The sequence below is a fragment of the Lampris incognitus genome, chromosome 17 (assembly GCF_029633865.1).
Source record: "Lampris incognitus isolate fLamInc1 chromosome 17, fLamInc1.hap2, whole genome shotgun sequence".
In the NCBI taxonomy this organism is placed as follows: domain Eukaryota; kingdom Metazoa; phylum Chordata; class Actinopteri; order Lampriformes; family Lampridae; genus Lampris; species Lampris incognitus.
The window spans coordinates 6,130,304-6,147,249 of NC_079227.1; the positions used below are offsets into that span (position 1 = coordinate 6,130,304).

The following is a 16,946-nucleotide window of genomic DNA, read 5'->3' on the forward strand; positions in this document are numbered from 1 at the left end:
TAAAATGGAAGGAATCTGTCTGTCATTTTGTCCTTCCGTCACTCACCCGAGTGATGAAACGTAACTGTCAATAAACGTTGTGTCCAGATTCAACCTTCTTTGATTCTCTTACCTGGATTATTGAGCATGCATCAAGACATTGTGTCCCTCAATGTCCTCAACAACCGTTCATCCGATTAACATCACACTTGGCGGGTGTATTGCTGAGGACCCCAGGGAATGCAGTGTCGAGTGTGAAGTTGTTTGGATGAGCAGTTGTCAAGAAAATCTAAGGACATACATACATTCATTCATTCATTCTCCAAACCGATTATCCTTACTCAGGGTCACGGGGATGCTGGGGCCTATCCCAGCAGTCACTGGGCGGCAGGCAAGGAGATACCCTGGACCAGCCGCCAGTCCATCACAGGGCTGACACACACACACACACACACACATTCACACCTAGGGGCAATTTTAGTACGGCCGATTGACCTGACCTGCATGTCTTTGCACTGTGGGAGGAAACCGACATACATACGGTACATAAATACATACATACTGTATGTATATGTATGTATAGGACATACAGTGGCTTGCAAAAGTATTCATACCCCTTGAACTTTTCCACATTTTGTCACGTTTCGACCACAAACATAAATATATTTTGTTGGAATTTTATGTGAAAGACCAACACAAAGTGGCACACAATTGTGAAGTACAAAGAAAATTATACATGATTTAAAAAAAAAATTTACAAATAAAAAACTGAAAAGTGCGGCGTGCAAAAGTATTCAGCCCCCCTGAGTCAACACTTTGTGGAACCGCCTTTTGCTGCAATTACAGCTGCAAGTCTTTTGGGGTATGTCTCTACCAGCTTTGCACATGTAGAGACTGAAATTTTTGCCCATTCTTCTTTGCAAAACAGCTCAAGCTCAGTCAGATTAGATGGAGAGCATTTGGGAACGGCAGTTTTCAGATCTTGCCACAGATTCTCAATTGGATTTAGGTCTGGACTTTGACTGGGCCATTCTAACACATGAATATGTTTTGTTTTAAACCCGTCCATTGTAGCCCTGGCTTTATGTTTAGGGTCGTTGTCCTGCTGGAAGGTGAACCTCCGCCCCAGTCTCAAGTCTTTTGCAGACTCAAACAGGTTTTCTTCCAAGATTGCCCTGTATTTGGCTCCATCCATCTTCCCATCAACTCTGACCATCTTCCCTGTCCCTGCTGAAGAGAAGCACCCCCAGAGCATGATGCTGCCACCACCATGTTGGACAGTGGGGATGATGGTGTGTTCAGAGTGATGTGCAGTGTTAGTTTTCCGCCACACATAGCGTTTTGCATTTAGGCCAAAAAGTTCAATTTTGGTCTCATCTAACCAGAGCACCTTCTTCCACATGTTTGCTGTGTCCCCCACATGGCTTCTGGCAAACTGCAAACGGGACTTCTTGTGGTTTTCTTTTAACAATGGCTTTCTTCTTGCCACTCTTCCATAAAGGCCAGATTTGTGCAGTGCACTACCAATAGTTGTGCTGTGGACAGATTCCCCCACCTGAGCTGTGGATCTCTGCAGTTCGTCCAGAGTCACCATGGGCCTCTTGGCTGCATCTCTGATCAGTGCTCTCCTTGTTCGGCCTGTAAGTTTAGGTGGACGGCCGTGTCTTGGTAGGTTTGCAGTTGTGCCATACTCCTTCCATTTCCGGATGATGGATTGAACAGTGCTCCGTGAGATGTTCAAAGCTTGGGAAATCTTTTTATAGCCTAACCCTGCTTTAAACCTCTCCACAACTTTATCCTTGACCTGTCTGGTGTGTTCCTTGGACTTCATGATGCTGTTTGCTCCCCAATATTCTCTTAATAAACCTCTGAGGCCGTCACAGAACAGCTGTATTTGTACTGAGATTAGATTACACACAGGTTGACTATATTTAGTCGTTAGGTCAACATTCGATCATTCAGCAATCATCAGGCGACTTCTGAAGGCAATTGGTTGCACTCAGAGAAAAGGGGGCTGAATACTTTTGCACACCGCACTTCTCAGTTTTTTATTTGTAAAAAAAAAATTTAAAATCATGAATAATTTTCTTTGTACTTCACAATTGTGTGCCACTTTGTGTTGGTCTTTCACATAAAATTCCAATAAAAAATATTTATGTTTGTGGTCGTAACGTGACAAAATGTGGAAAAGTTCAAGGGGTATGAATACTTTTGCAAGCCACTGTACATACTGTAGTGAATTCAGGGGGCAGCGGGGAAGCGAACCCGGGCGACTGCGCTAACCAGTCAACTAAAGGGTCCAACCCGTGAGCCAAGGGCTAGCGAGTCTACACATCCGTGGTCCTTACAATACATACATGCTGTAATGTGCCAAGTATGTGTCAGAAACAAGAGTTGAATTCTCGAATTCTTTGGCTTTATTAAACCAATTATTAATGATTAAATTATTAATTTAGCATGGTTTAATAGTATGACAGCATTGCGTAATACTACTAGTAAAGTATTTTCATATTAACATGTTATGATGAGCATATTAGTTGGATCATATTTTAGTCTAACATTATAATATTGATAGTGTACTTCAGTATACAGAAACCAGGTGTCACGTGGATTTTTTTAGGTACTTTTAGTTACTCCAAACAATGTGAGACATGATCAGTTCTGCTTTTGGTTTTTCATTCAAAACCAACGTCAGGAAAAACACAGATTTTATGATTTTCTCCTCAGCTGATCGCATCTCGCTCACTTGAAGCAACTCTACTGTCATACTAGTATAATTTATATAATTTATGGGTATAATTTACAATGTACAGTGAATTTTAATTTACAGGTAAGTATAATTTATCAGTATGTGTGGTTTATTGGCATATTTTTGTTTATCTGCTTCCATCTGGCTACTACATATGATATGAAGTTCCCTTTTGCTGTTCTGTTCCAGGGAAGAGTTTACCGAGCGGGCCGTTGATGAGGGAATCCTGTTCGATGGCTTCACGAACTGCGTGTTCCACCAACTTGAGACTCCACGGAAACTCGTCGTCGTCCATCTCAATCACGTTGATTTGGATCCCGTCCAGACAGTCCTTAATGGCCCGACACCGGCCTGCGACCAGAACCAACACGCACAGCCACGCTCCACCGCCGCCCATGTCTTCTACACGTCCCCCTCCGTGCACGTGTATTTCATAGGTTTATTTCAAAGGTCTTCTGGCTTCTTCCTTGGTTTCCTGATCGACAGTGAATCCAGTTCGCGGTCAGACTGAAGCCAGCGGGACAGGTGGACTAAGGAGCTGTGTGCAGGTTTACAGTATCCATCCACTCATTTAAACAGTGAGAGTTGAGAGTTGGTTTATCCGTGTGGGAGACTTTCCATGAGCTTTCCTTTATGGATTTTTGTGCAAAAAGTCTTGTTATTCCAGGACTCCCAGTTGGAAAAATGTCCCGTCCAGCTGAGCAGTTTCAGGATCCAGGTTTCTCTCTATCAAACCACACCTGTCCTCCTCCAGGTTGGTCACTCACCTGTCTGCCGCTCACGAAGATGTTAATGTACAACCGCACATCCACACAAACAGTGAGAACAGGGGGGTTGGTTGGGTGGCGTCCATAAAAAAAAAGTGTCACCACGGTACGAAGGTCGTAAAGCGGGCAGACAGAATACAGAAACACCTTTAGAGAGGTAAATGTGTGATCCGTGAAGTCAGTGGTCATCACAATCAGTCAGTCAATCAATCAAGTCATCAGTCAATCAATCAAACCGTATCCATAGAGCACATTTTGTATATTCAGTTGCTTTGCATTGTACCGTAAGTGAAAGCGCACACAGGACAAAAAAAAAAAAAACACCACCAGGTGGCCTACAAACAAATTAAAAAGATGAATTTGTTCATTTCCTTTAAGACTCCATCTTTGAACCACCAACCAGCCAGTTTGAAGACGTGGTTACTGGTTGCTATGAGGCGTGCAGGCCTGCTGGATTAGCTAGACCACTAAGTGAGTTAACGGTGTCTATGGACGGGCCTGGAAGAGAGTCTATGTGAATTTAGCTCCCACGACTTTACGGATAACCCAAACCAAATGTGTGTGTGTGTGTGTGTGTGTGTGTGTGTGTGTGTGTGTGTGTGTAAATACATATACATACACTACCGTTCAAAAGTTTGGGATCACCCAAACAATTTTGTGTTTTCCATGAAAAGTCACACTTATTCACCACCATATGTTGTGAAATGAATAGAAAATAGAGTCAAGACATTGACAAGGTTAGAAATAATGATTTGTATTTGAAATAAGATTTTTTTTACATCAAACTTTGCTTTCGTCAAAGAATCCTCCATTTGCAGCAATTACAGCATTGCAGACCTTTGGCATTCTAGCTGTTAATTTGTTGAGGTAATCTGGAGAAATTGCACCCCACGCTTCCAGAAGCAGCTCCCACAAGTTGGATTGGTTGGATGGGCACTTCTTGCGTACCATACGGTCAAGCTGCTCCCACAACAGCTCAATGGGGTTCAGATCTGGTGACTGCGCTGGCCACTCCATTACCGATAGAATACCAGCTGCCTGCTTCTGCTCTAAATAGTTCTTGCACAATTTGGAGGTGTGTTTAGGGTCATTGTCCTGTTGTCGGATGAAATTGGCTCCAATCAAGCGCTGTCCACTGGGTATGGCATGGCGTTGCAAAATGGAGTGATAGCCTTCCTTATTCAGAATCCCTTTTACCCTGTACAAATCTCCCACCTTACCAGCACCAAAGCAACCCCAGACCATCACATTACCTCCACCATGCTTAACAGATGGCGTCAGGCATTCTTCCAGCATCTTTTCATTTGTTCTGCGTCTCACAAACGTTCTTCTTTGTGATCCAAACACCTCAAACTTGGATTCATCCGTCCACAACACTTTTTTTCAGTCTTCCTCTGTCCAATGTCTGTGTTCTTTTGCCCATCTTAATCTTTTTCTTTTATTGGTCAGTCTCAGATATGGCTTTTTCTTTGCCACTCTGCCCTGAAGCCCAGAATCCCGCAGCCGCCTCTTCACTGTAGATGTTGACACTGGTGTTTTGCGGGTACTATTTAATGAAGATGCCAGTTGGGGACCTGTGAGGCGTCTGTTTCTCAAACTAGAGACTCTAATGTACTTATCTTCTTGCTCAGTTGTGCAACGCGGCCTCCCACTTCTTTTTCTACTCTGGTTAGAGCCTGTTTGTGCTGTCCTCTGAAGGGAGTAGTACACACCGGTGTAGGAAATCTTCAATTTCTTAGCAATTTCTCGCATGGAATAGCCTTCATTTCTAAGAACAAGAATAGACTGTCGAGTTTCAGATGAAAGTTCTCTTTTTCTGGCCATTTTGAGCGTTTAATTGACCCCACAAATGTGATGCTCCAGAAACTCAAGCTGCTCAAAGGAAGGTCAGTTTTGTAGCTTCTGTACCGAGCTAAACTGTTTTCAGATGTGTGAACATGATTGCACAAGGGTTTTCTAATCATCAATTAGCCTTCTGAGCCAATGAGCAAATACATTGTACCATTAGAACACTGGAGTGATAGTTGCTTGAAATGGGCCTCTATACACCTATGTAGATATTGCACCAAAAACCAGACATTTGCAGCTAGAATAGTCATTTACCACATTAGCAATGTATAGAGTGTATTTCTTTAAAGTTAAGACTAGTTTAAAGTTATCTTCATTGAACAGTACAGTGCTTTTCCTTCAAAAATATGGACATTTCAATGTGATCCCAAACTTTTGAACGGTAGTGTAAATATTGTGTAGTCCTACATGTATGACATAGACATAGATCCAAAACACACAACCACCCTACACACATTCACACGTTGAAGTGCTTCTGCCTTTCCAACCCCCTTCACGGATGCTTTAACATGGGAACTGTGACGGAGCGACAGTCTGCATACAAGCAGTCACAGTGTGTGTGAGAGAGAGAGAGACAGAGAGACAGGGAGAGAGAGAGAGATGGGGAGAGAGAGAGAGAGAGAGAGAGAGACAGTGAGAGAGAGAGAGAGACAGATACAGCGAGTGAGTGAGTGAAAGACAGACAGAGAGACAAAGAGAGAAACAGAGCGAGTAAGAGAGAGAGAAAGACACAGAGAGACAGAGAGAGCAAGTGAGTGAGACAGAGAGAAAGAGACAGAGAGACAGAGAGAGAGAGAAAGACCGACAGAGAGAGAGACAGAAAGAGAGAGACAGAGACAGAGAGAGAGACAGAAAGAGAGAGAGAGAGACAGAGACAGAGAGAGAGACAGGGAGAGAGAGACAGAGACAGAGAGAGAGACAGAGAGACAGGGAGAGAGAGACAGAGAGAGAGAGAAAGACTGACAGAGAGAGAGACAGAAAGAGAGAGAGAGAGACAGAGACAGAGAGAGACATTGATTTGTTTTTATGGACAAGAAAGGAGGAGCAGAGTAAGAGCTGTAGAGAACAAAGGTCTCTTGGGTCATAAAAGTCAAGAGATAGCTGAGCCTGCTGTAAAACCAAGACCACTGTGTTTCAGACTATTAAGCCTTTAACCATGTTTGTCTTTCTTTCACACACATACAAACACACACACACACACACACACACATATACACACTTTGTTAGCTCACACGTGTATTCATTAACCTGACATCTTTTCAGAATGGTGTTATCAGACCATTCCCACCACTAATCCCTATTTTCCTTTCTCCACCCCCCACTTGAAGAGTTCACACATACACATACACACACAAACACATACCCACAAACACACACACAATACATTTACAGATTATGACTTTAATTTCCCACGCATACTCTGCACTTATCCATCACATCCATGACACACAGAGGTGTGTGTGTGTGTGTGTGTGTGTGTGTTTCACAGGGTGATGTGGTGCGTCTAGTGCAGTAGTTAGAGGGAAGATGCACACTTGCTTACCGCCTGCTCTTCTACCCTCTCGCCTCCACCTTGCTGCCGCTGGCTCGCCCTTGTGGTGAACAAGGGAGCAGCCCAGTGCGTAAGCCTTCCCCCACCACTACATAGCCTCTCCTTCACCAAGATCTCTGCCAGGCCTCCTCGTGGCCACACACAGTAACTGGGCTCCTCGCAGCCTCGGGCAATCTTGGTAGGGGATCTCAGAGCTGCAGTGGTCCCCAGAGGCTGTTCATGGCCAACCGCTGCCCCGCTGCCTTGTGGGAAGTCTACTGAGACAAAGGCTAGGAGAGCACACCCCGAGGGAGAAGCAACGTGTTTGGTGGCACATATTAGACGGTTCTTCGAGAGTCTGGAGTTTCCGGCAGCCTCCTGCAGTCATGATGGGTGACTGGTCGTCCTGGGTATAAGCCCTTGCCACCAGGACCAACCTGTCATGGCAAAAACAGTGCTACTGAGGACTGCGCACCCCCTTTGGCACTCTTAAAAACCTCCTTACATAGGCCTCCACCTCTGACCATGGTGTGCAATATCTGGCCTTATATCTGGTTGCAGTCTGGTGGCGTTGGGGTGTCTGGCAGCGGGAGCAAGGTAAAATGGCCTGGGAGCTCCTAGTCAGAGCCCTGCACATCAGCAGCACAGGGTATATGACCACTAGCAGCTGGGATTGATTGGTAGCTGCTTTTGGCAGACCCCCGTGTGACTGAGCAGCCCTATTTAGGGACCACACAGCTCATCCAAATTGGGGAGGGGCCAAGAAAAGGTGGCCTAAAAATTGTCCACTCAACCAACCTCCTGGGTAGGTAACTGTGCCTACCGGGAATTCCATCCTGCGGTAAAAACAAGAAAATGATCCCATTCAAACTGGCAACATGGAATGTTAGGATTCTCCTTGATAATGATGGCAACAGACCACATTGAAGGACCGCGCTGATGGACATCGCTAGCCTCAAAGAAACCAGGCTCCTGGATGAAGGCTCCCTGAGAGAGGAAGGAGGAGGGTACACCTTTTTCTGGAGAGGCTATCCCCCTGGCGGACAACATCAGCATGGTGTTGGACTGGCAGTCAAGAACAGCATTCTACCCAGCCCCACTGAAACACCCGCTGGACTTAGTGAGAGGCTAATGACCCCCACATCCCCCTAGCAAAGGCACGCTATGCCACTCTGTTAAGTACATATGTGCCAACACTACCACCTGACAATGGTGTGAAGGACAGTTTCTATTAGCAACTAGATGAGGCCCTTCATCCTATCCCAAAAAAGGACAAGATCCTTCTTCTGGGAGACTTTAATGCTAGGGTAGGAAAGAACAATGGTATATGGAGTGGAGTATTGGGTAGGCGTGGGGTTGGTCAGGTTAATGCAAATGGTCTGAGGCCGCTAACATGAGCATGACCTCACCATTACGAACACACTGTTTCAACAGAAGACCAAATACAAAACATGCTGGATGCACCAGCCGCCACCTAAGGTTGCTGGAGCAGTTCCAGATAAGGTGTCTGCAGCGAATCATGAGGATCACGTTGCGTGACCGTGTTCCCCATGCTGAGATTCTTGCTAGGACAAACTGCAAGAGCATAGAAGCCACGGGCACTGAACACCAACTGCGCTGGCTTGGGCATGTCATCAGGATGCCTCAAGAACGCCTGCCACGTGGAGTCCTGTATGGACAGCTTCATCTGGGCCACAGGTCCGCAGGTGGTCAGAAGAAGCGATACAAAGACCAGCTAAAAACATCACTGAAGAAGTGTTGTATCGACCCCTTGAGACTGGAACAAGCTGCCATCAACCGTTCCTACTGGCGGGAGATCTGCCACAGAGGTACAGAACAGCTGGAAATGGAGGAATGTGAAAAAACAACAGAAAAGACTAAGGAGACACACAAGCATGCCTGCCCCCACTAACTCAAGACTTCATATGCCCAACATGCAATAAAAATGAGGATCAAGAATTGGACTCAAGTCATCACACTGTTAACGAGGAGGGATTTCATCATTGGACTCGATGGACTACCAGGAAGCAAGGCAAGTGCGTGTGTGTGTGTGAGAGAGAGGTAAGACCATGACTAGAGAGACCATATTTTCATTCATTAGGATGTTGATATCTCCATGAGGTTTAAATTGCACCACTTAATCACTGGCCTGTGCTTTGTAGCACAGTTCACCAGTGGACTATGGAGTTATGGCCACGGCGACCTTGTGGACTTTGCTCCGTGACTAAACGATACATTTCAACCACGGGCCGTCAAAGTGTCCTTGAGCAAGACCCCAAACCCACGTGTAGTTTGGCGTATAGACGCAGGGTCAGCCATTCTGCCCCCTCAGAAGGTTTTCAGGATTTTCCAATTATTAAAACAATGTCTCTGAGGCGATGAGTACTGCCGTTTGTCCTCTGGCATGCATCGGTCCACGTTGCGTCATAGGCTGTAAATTCATTTGAACATTTCGATTGATAACAGGAGCCTCAGGCCTTCCCCCAAGATCATCCAAAGAATTGGACCAATTATGAAATATGGTAATGCTTTAGATTACAGGACATTCACTATGCAGAAATAACCAAGTCATATAATAATAATGACTATTTATATAGCACTTTTTTAAATTACTTTTTGGCATTTTCTGCCTTTATTTGATAGCGATAGTAAAGAAAGACAGGTAAGATAGGGGATGACATGCAGCAAAGGGCCCAGGCTAGATTCGGTAAGGACTCAGCATTATGTGGTACGTGCACTACCAGGTGAGCCACCGGGGCACCCCATATAGCATTTTTCTAAAACAGTGTTACAGAGTACTTTACAAAGAAATAAAACCAGACAAGGCAAAAATAAGAACAAGACCAAATAAGTAAGAGTAAAAATAAAAACAGTATAAAAAAACAAATGAACATTTTTAAAAACCTTCCATAAAAAGAAAAGTTTTAAAACGAGATTTAAAAGAAACTAGAGACTTAGTTAGTCTTAGTTGGACAGGAAGAGAGGTCCATAGTGTAGGGGCTCCAACAGCAAAAGCCCCATCACCCTTTGTATCAAACCGAGACCTGGGAATAACCAGCAGGGCTCCATCTGCAGACCTTCATGGTCGAGAGGGTCAATAAATCAGTAATGTATGTAGGAGCAAGACCATTCAAAGCCTTAAAAGTGAACAATAAGGCATCTGAGTAGCGTAGCGGTTTATTCCATTGCCTACCAACACGGGGATTGCCAGTTCGAATCCCCGTGTTACCCATCGTCATATATATATATATACATAACTTTGTTAAAAGAAACACTCATTGGTAGGAAAAGTGCTCAACAAATGAGGAGCAATATAATCCAGCGAGTCAAGTAAATTCTCTATGAGACAGTACAAGCCTGATTCATGCCATAAGCAATCATCAGCTGTCAATGAAACTACCCGGGAAAGATATATAGACACAAATAAAACAGAGGATTAAATCTCCTGCTGCGTAACGTAACCATAGTAAAGACCTCAGCGCATTTGATACGTGATGTGTGAATTTATCCCGTACAGAGTTTGATGTAGATTATATTTAACGTTATAATGACAGACAAGGAAGCAAACTAGAGGTATAGAAAATATCCCATTTTACTCATCATAGTTCAATTACACCTGTTTTAGTCATTAGATACTCAGTTATTTCACTGGGAGTGACGAAGAAGGACAGGATTAGGAACGAGTATATTAGACGGACAGCTCAGGTTGGACGGTTTGGAGACAAAGCAAGAGAGGCAAGATTGAGATGGTTTGGACATGTGTGGAGGAGAGATGCTGGGTATATTGGGAGAAGGATGCTGAATATGGAGCTGCCAGGGAAGAGGAGAAGAGGAAGGCCAAAGAGGAGGTTTATGGATGTGGTGAGGGAGGACATGCAGGTGGCTGGTGTGACAGAGGAAGATGCAGAGGACAGGAAGAGATGGAGACGGATGATCCGCCGTGGCGCCCCCTAATGGGAGCAGCATAAAGTATCTGTGGTAGTAGAAGTATTCTCTGTTATTTCTGTGTCATGAATGGCCTGTACTTTAAAGGCTTACCTTAAAAGTACAGGCCATCGACTCCCGCTGATTTCACATGATGGTGGATGGACAGTCTCAGTCGTTTTGCAAAGCGAGGTGAAAGACGAGATGAACCAGCAAGTCTGACTAGAAAAAAAGAGAAAAGGTCCCGTTGCAATGCAAATATTTTACAAACACCGTGAGTTATGGGACGAGCCAGTAGAAGAAAAGATTCTACATTGTAATTATTGTGAACATTAGATTCCTTCAAAACCGTAGAAGTATATCTTCATAAAAGCGGTATGTTACCCGAGCACAGACCTTCCTAATGCGACGCCTGTGAACAGGGCGCCCTGCTTTACTGTAATTTGATTTGACGTCGCCCCTGGGCTGTGAAACGTTGGGGGTCGATGACGATATGATAAAAAAAAAAGGACATTTTTGTGGATCAGCTTCATATTTGCGTCCCCGGGGAAGTGCGAGCTCCTCGGCCTGACCCGTTTTCAAACCTACATTGGAGAAGGTCGGTTTTCAGGTCAACCGGTCAAGTGTTTTATACTTCGCCCTTCAAATGTCTTTTGCACTCTGAGGCCGAACAATGCACCGACTTAAAGCGTTCGAGTCACGGACTCCGTTTCAAAGAGGGGGAAACAACAGAGGCCACTGAAACGGGTCGTTCTTGGGATTTCTCTTCAGGTTTCTCCCTCCTCGCGGTTTCAGAAGTTGTAAATGCAGCCATGCGTGGGCCGACGGAGGCGCGTTTTAGGAAACTCAAGATGTTTGAACTGTTCACCTCAAGTAAGAAAAAAAAGAAAAAAGAAAGATATAACCATCCATCCATTAGTAATGTATTGTACTATCAATGAGAGGAATGAAAGAATGCATCCGTCCCAACAGAGGGGCTGTGCATTCAGACTGAATGAAGAATGAAAGAGCAGTACACTCCCTACAAGTGTGTCATCAACTCACCTCCCCGTACGGTCACCCACGAGCCTCTCGCCGTTCATTTCAGCTAAATCCATCGGGGGGACGTTCATGAACCACCGCTTCGTTAGACCCCAATTAGATGATTATCAGTCCTCACGGGCCCCCGAGCCGGCTCGCTCAGGAGAGTCGGTGCCCAAATGAACCCAGACTTCTCGTTTTCATTTGCCACACACTCACAAAAAGGACTCGGGGGGGGGGGGGTGGTAGGGGGGGGGGGGGCTTTGTCCAAGACCACAGACTTATTTAGCGGTCAGTAAAACTTGAAGTGACCCTAAAGGGGGCTCCTGAAATAACCAACCGGAGAATTTCAGTCGCTGCTGGGGTTGAAGGAGACGGGATTAAGTGAACAAAACATGAAAGCTGGTGCAAAATTAGACAAATAATTCACAAAGTGCCGCAGAGTTTCTGTAAATTCAGTAGTAAGATTTAATTCAAAATTCATCTTTATGAAAAGAAAAAAAAAGTCACAGTGATTTGACCCCCAAAAAAAAGAAAAGAAAAAGTGCTCAAACACACACACAAACCTACCGTTTTCCTCACTGGGCAGACTGACTGTGACGTTTCAGTCCACCGTGGTGAGAAACGAAGGAGGTGTTACTGAGGACGCAGTGAAGACCTGAGCGCCTCAAACGCCTCCGACTCCTCTTCTACATGGAGGAGGAACCATCACAGGATGAGTAACTTGCTACGCACATAAGTCATTAAAATGCAATGTCTTAAAATGAACAAAACAGTGTGTTTGGTAAGGAGAGCTCGGGTGGGGGGGTGTGGCATCAACAGGGCAGAGTCATCAGAGTGACTTGTACAGTTTAGTCCGGCAGGCTGAGATTGATACAAAAGTCCTTTAACCGACACACTCGTCACTTCGCTTATCCGTTTTTCTGCTAGTTACAATCCAAAATAAATAAATAAATAAAGGGGCTTTAGAAAGGTTTGTTGCTTCACTTTTCTTCGTTTTCACAGTCATTTGTTGGTTTATTCCCTCGTAAAAAACACACAAAGTGTGGGGGGGATGTTAGCCAGAGCTAGCTACATTTCAAAACGCCCTATAAAAGGGCCCGCCCCCTCACTTCCCCCCCCTAAGCCTGATTGACAGCAAGTAGGGACCAATGGAGATGCCGGCTTGCAGCGCACTCTCCTGATTGGCTGATGAGCAGCGGGGGTACAGACAGCATGTCCTGTCTTGCGTTTACGGCGTGCGGGGCGGCAACAGAGACCGGGGTTTATTTCGCACTACGTCCGTTTACATGACCGCTGTCGGGGTGCAGAAAAGAGTTTGAACAAATGATATAAAAAGTGTTCTGAATTCACATTGCTGATGGACACTAACCCCAACCGAGGGCCCGCAAACCGACGGCCCTGAAAAGGCTACGTAGCGTGTCCAAACTGGATTAATCACTGACGTAAGCGGGCCTCGAGGAGACGCGGCCTGCGAATACACAGTATTTTACGACAAGAGGGTTTTCTTACAACAAAGAGTAAAAGCGCTGTAAGAAATATGAATATTAGCAGTGCATTTTGTGATTACTCAGATTCTGTGACCCATCTGGCCTGCAGCTCACCTCGACCGGCGCTTACATGCCAACCAGGACTTTATTTTAACGACTAATCCTCCGCAAACACCTGCTTGAGCCTGACAGCAGGAGTTCGGCTTCACCGTTTCCTCACATCGTCACTCCCTCCTCTGTAAGTTCCCTGCGCCTTCCTCCTCCTTTACACCCTTACTCCGCCTCTTCCTCGCCAAACGCCACCCCTCCTCCCTCAGATCCGCCCCCAAACCCTCAGGCCTTCAGTGATAAGACGGATCTGGATCGTCTCCGCCATCTACGACCGTCATTAGAGTTTGGCTAAAGATGGGTTGAATTACAACTGGGCCCAAATCTATATCTATCCAACACCGAAAAGACTACAGCCGTCGATTTTGGACCTGAACACTATTCTTAGTCCACGTTCTTTGAAAATGTCTAACCTTTGACCTCTAGAAGTTAACGGCGGGAAAAAAAAGCTCTACCAAACCCCACAGACCCCAACGTCATTAGCCCCAACCAACCCTGTCCGACAGATCGAACAGACGCTCATACAAAACGTATCTAGTTTTCAAAATGTGGCAACTACACGACTACGAATGTACGTATGTACTTATATACGTCTGGCCTCACAACACTACATGTCAACAAACCACATCCTGTCACATGAATACAGTGTATTTGATGAATGAGGACGTAGTTGAGGACATCTGCTCTGCTCATCTGCTTGAATACTATTGGAGATGGTTTATGTTTGGGTTTTGTGTGGTTAAGGTCATTAAAGATCTGGGAGGTCAGTTAAGCATTTTAATCCTTGTTGCGTGTACATCGGACTTAAAAGTAGATCCCAGCAGATGTCCTCATTCAGGTCCTCATTCATCGATACATTGGCAATCAATGTATTTTGCAAACTTCAGATACGTTTTATATGAACATTCAGTCTTTGACACCGGGTTTCCCCGAGGCCCGACACCTAGTCTTCATCCCCGGTCAAAAAAAACCAAAACATCAGACCTCAAATCCAAAACCGCCAATCCAAACTGTCGAGCTCCACTCCCAGAACTTTTCCAAGTCCAGAGTTCTGGTCTAGGAGCTGATGATCTGACCGGACCAGGTCTCGTGTTTGGTGCCCGGGTTCAGATGGGTGATCACAACCTCGATGGCCTGGATCTTCTGGTTCTTGGGTGGGATGGGGCACACCTTGTAGGTGACCTCGTCTCCTTCCATGGGGACGTACTCTCCCTCGATGCTGTCGGGGAAACAGAGGTCAACTTAATGACATGGCAGAACTCTGCAGTGGCAGGAAGTAGTAAGTCATCACTGATACTGGTCATTAGCGAGTCATTCGTCTCCTGTTTTTCTGAGAACTACTGATTTTTTTTTTATCTTATCCACGCAATGATGTATTTTTCTCTTCGGTTTCTGATGTTTTTTTTTTTAGTTTAGTTGGTTTTTTAGCACTAAACAGTCAGGCCGACTCACTCGGAGATGTGAACAAAGATGTCTTCTCCCCCGTGAGACGGGCGAATGAACCCATGACCCTGAGACCTGGAGAAGTTCTTGCACATTCCTTTAAACACAGGGCCGGATGTTGCCCGCACCGTGCTGCAAAGAAAGAGACAGACAGACAGACAAAGACAGACATTATTAGATCATTTAAATTGAATCAACTTTGTCTAAATTTAACAGCTGTCAAAATTTTCCAAATGGTTGCTGCCTTGTGCAGTTTGCTTTGGCATCTCACTATGGGCATGCAAACAAAGCTTTACTAAATGGAACTGAGAGGGAGACAGACAGACAGACAGACATAACCTGTATATTTTCATTTTTCCACAACCACACACAGATACACAAACAAAGCAGAATTTATAGTCACTGTTAACTGAAATCAACCCCCCCACACGCACACATCGCTCCTACTCACGCCGAGTAGGTGCGGGTGCGTTTGGTGGGCAGGGGGCTGGGCAGCTCGCCAGGCTGGGGTGGCTTCCTCTCTCTCTCCCACACGCGGCTTCCCTCCCTCAGGAAGGGGAAGGAGAGCTGCAGGGGGATGCGAGGGGAGGGGAGGGGCAGTGGGGAGTCTGCCGGCGAGGAGGGGTTGGAGTCCGCCATCTCCTGGCGGTCTCTGGGTGGGAGCAGAGTGGGTTGGTCGACGGGATGTCTTCTGATCAGCGAGAGGAGGAAGGAGGCTACACCTCCACCATGACAGAGGAGAGGATGGAGCAAATCTGCTGGAGGGGGGGAGAGACAGACAGACAGACAGACAGACAGAGAGATTAGTGAGACGGCTGTACAACCAAAGGCTCTTTGAGTTTAAGACCATCATGTGTGCTGTCCAAGTCCCCTTCAGAGACACTGACTCCACTTCACTTTGTTTCGTTCCTCTGGATTAGGGAGGGTCCCAGGTCTGCAGACTTTACCATGAGACAAGTTAAAGATTGAGGAGTTGAATGTGTGGCTCCTTTCTCTCCAAATACAGCCTTTCTGACGGAGCAGCAGCCGTCCCGAAGCCGCAGGACTTCCATGTCAAAGCCAAAGTGAAAAATGCCAACAACTTACTACTTAAAGCTACAATCCTTAATTCATATGGAAACCAAAGGGCTGCCTTGCTACCAAAACACAAAATGAAGGAATGACTGGAATCTGTTGTCACTCCCAGATTGATTGACAGGTCTCTCAATACAAGGACTATCACCAAATAAAAACTAAATCTGAGTTTCGAAGGTTTTCTGATGCTGTAAAAGGATGGTTCACATCACTAATGGTTGTAAAGACTAGAGTAAAACAGACTCATATTTTCAATAACCATCGGTTGAGAAAGACACGTGTTCCTTTTTCTCGGTGTGTAACTGAAATTCTTAGGCTCAAATGAATCTCAGATTGGGCCTCTAATAGCAAACATAAGAGGAGTATTGTTGAATGTGTTGAATGTGAAAACCCAGCTGATTTTACTCTGGCTGGGCCCGTGCATGTGAAGAACGTGAGAATGTCTTCTCCTTTATCACGATAACTATCCTGCACTGTTATCGATAAGCTCGGTTTAATCGTGTAAAATAAAGACTGCCTGTGCAGGTGGAGAATCTGAACCCCACTTGCAGATTAACCCCGTCTAGCACGCATTGGCATACAAATTCCCTCAAGCCTGCTGACAGCACATGTTAAAAAAAAAAAAAAAAACAGGAACGCCAGCAAACTAACCAGCCAAAGAATGGGAGGCTGCTCTCATCAGACAGATGCCAGGTGAGATCTACAGTGCAGTATCACCTTCTCATCTGGAGTCCTCAATGCAGCAAGAAGACTGATGAACAAGACTGGAGGAAGAAACTGGAGAACAAGACTGAAGGAAGAAACTGGAGAACAAGACTGGAGGAAGAGTTGGGGGAAAGAAACTGGAGAACAAGACTGGAGGAAGAAACTGGAGAACGAGACTGGCGGAAGAAACTGGAGAACAAGACTGGAGGAAGAGTCGGGAGAAAGAAACAGGAGAACGAGACTGGAGAAAGAAACTGCAGAACACGACTGGAGGAAGAAACTGGAGAACAAGACTGGAGGAAGAAACT

General features: G+C 45.5%; 2 protein-coding genes across 2 annotated transcripts in view; both read right to left on the minus strand.

The window, feature by feature from the left end:
* The window catches only part of gucy2cb (guanylate cyclase 2Cb), a 57,137-nt gene extending 53,992 nt beyond the window's left edge, over positions 1 to 3,145 (minus strand). Inside the window, exon 1 of the mRNA XM_056296834.1 lies at positions 2,930 to 3,145. Within this exon, the coding sequence (XP_056152809.1) occupies positions 2,930 to 3,125 (196 nt within the window). The 5' untranslated portion in view covers positions 3,126 to 3,145. The remainder of the gene's footprint in view (positions 1 to 2,929) is intronic.
* Positions 3,146 to 14,452: 11,307 nt separating this feature from the next.
* Positions 14,453 to 15,586, minus strand: csdc2a (cold shock domain containing C2, RNA binding a). Its single transcript, XM_056297665.1, has 3 exons — positions 15,311 to 15,586; positions 14,869 to 14,991; positions 14,453 to 14,635 (listed from the first exon to the last, which is right to left on the minus strand). Exons 1-3 carry the CDS (start codon positions 15,496 to 15,498, stop codon positions 14,473 to 14,475), a joined length of 474 nt encoding a protein of 157 aa, XP_056153640.1. The 5' UTR covers positions 15,499 to 15,586; the 3' UTR covers positions 14,453 to 14,472.
* Positions 15,587 to 16,946: the final 1,360 nt, after the last annotated feature.

Excerpts from the sequence above, each read along its gene's own strand:
- csdc2a (XM_056297665.1), bottom strand. The coding sequence starts at position 15,498 with ATGGCGGACTCCAACCCCTCCTCGCCGGCAGACTCCCCACTGCCCCTC. Across the intron at positions 14,992-15,310 it reads CGCACCCGCACCTACTCGGC|CACGGTGCGGGCAACATCCG; the intron begins GTGAGTAGGAGC and ends CTTTCTTTGCAG. Across the intron at positions 14,636-14,868 it reads ATCTTTGTTCACATCTCCGA|CATCGAGGGAGAGTACGTCC; the intron begins GTGAGTCGGCCT and ends TTTCCCCGACAG.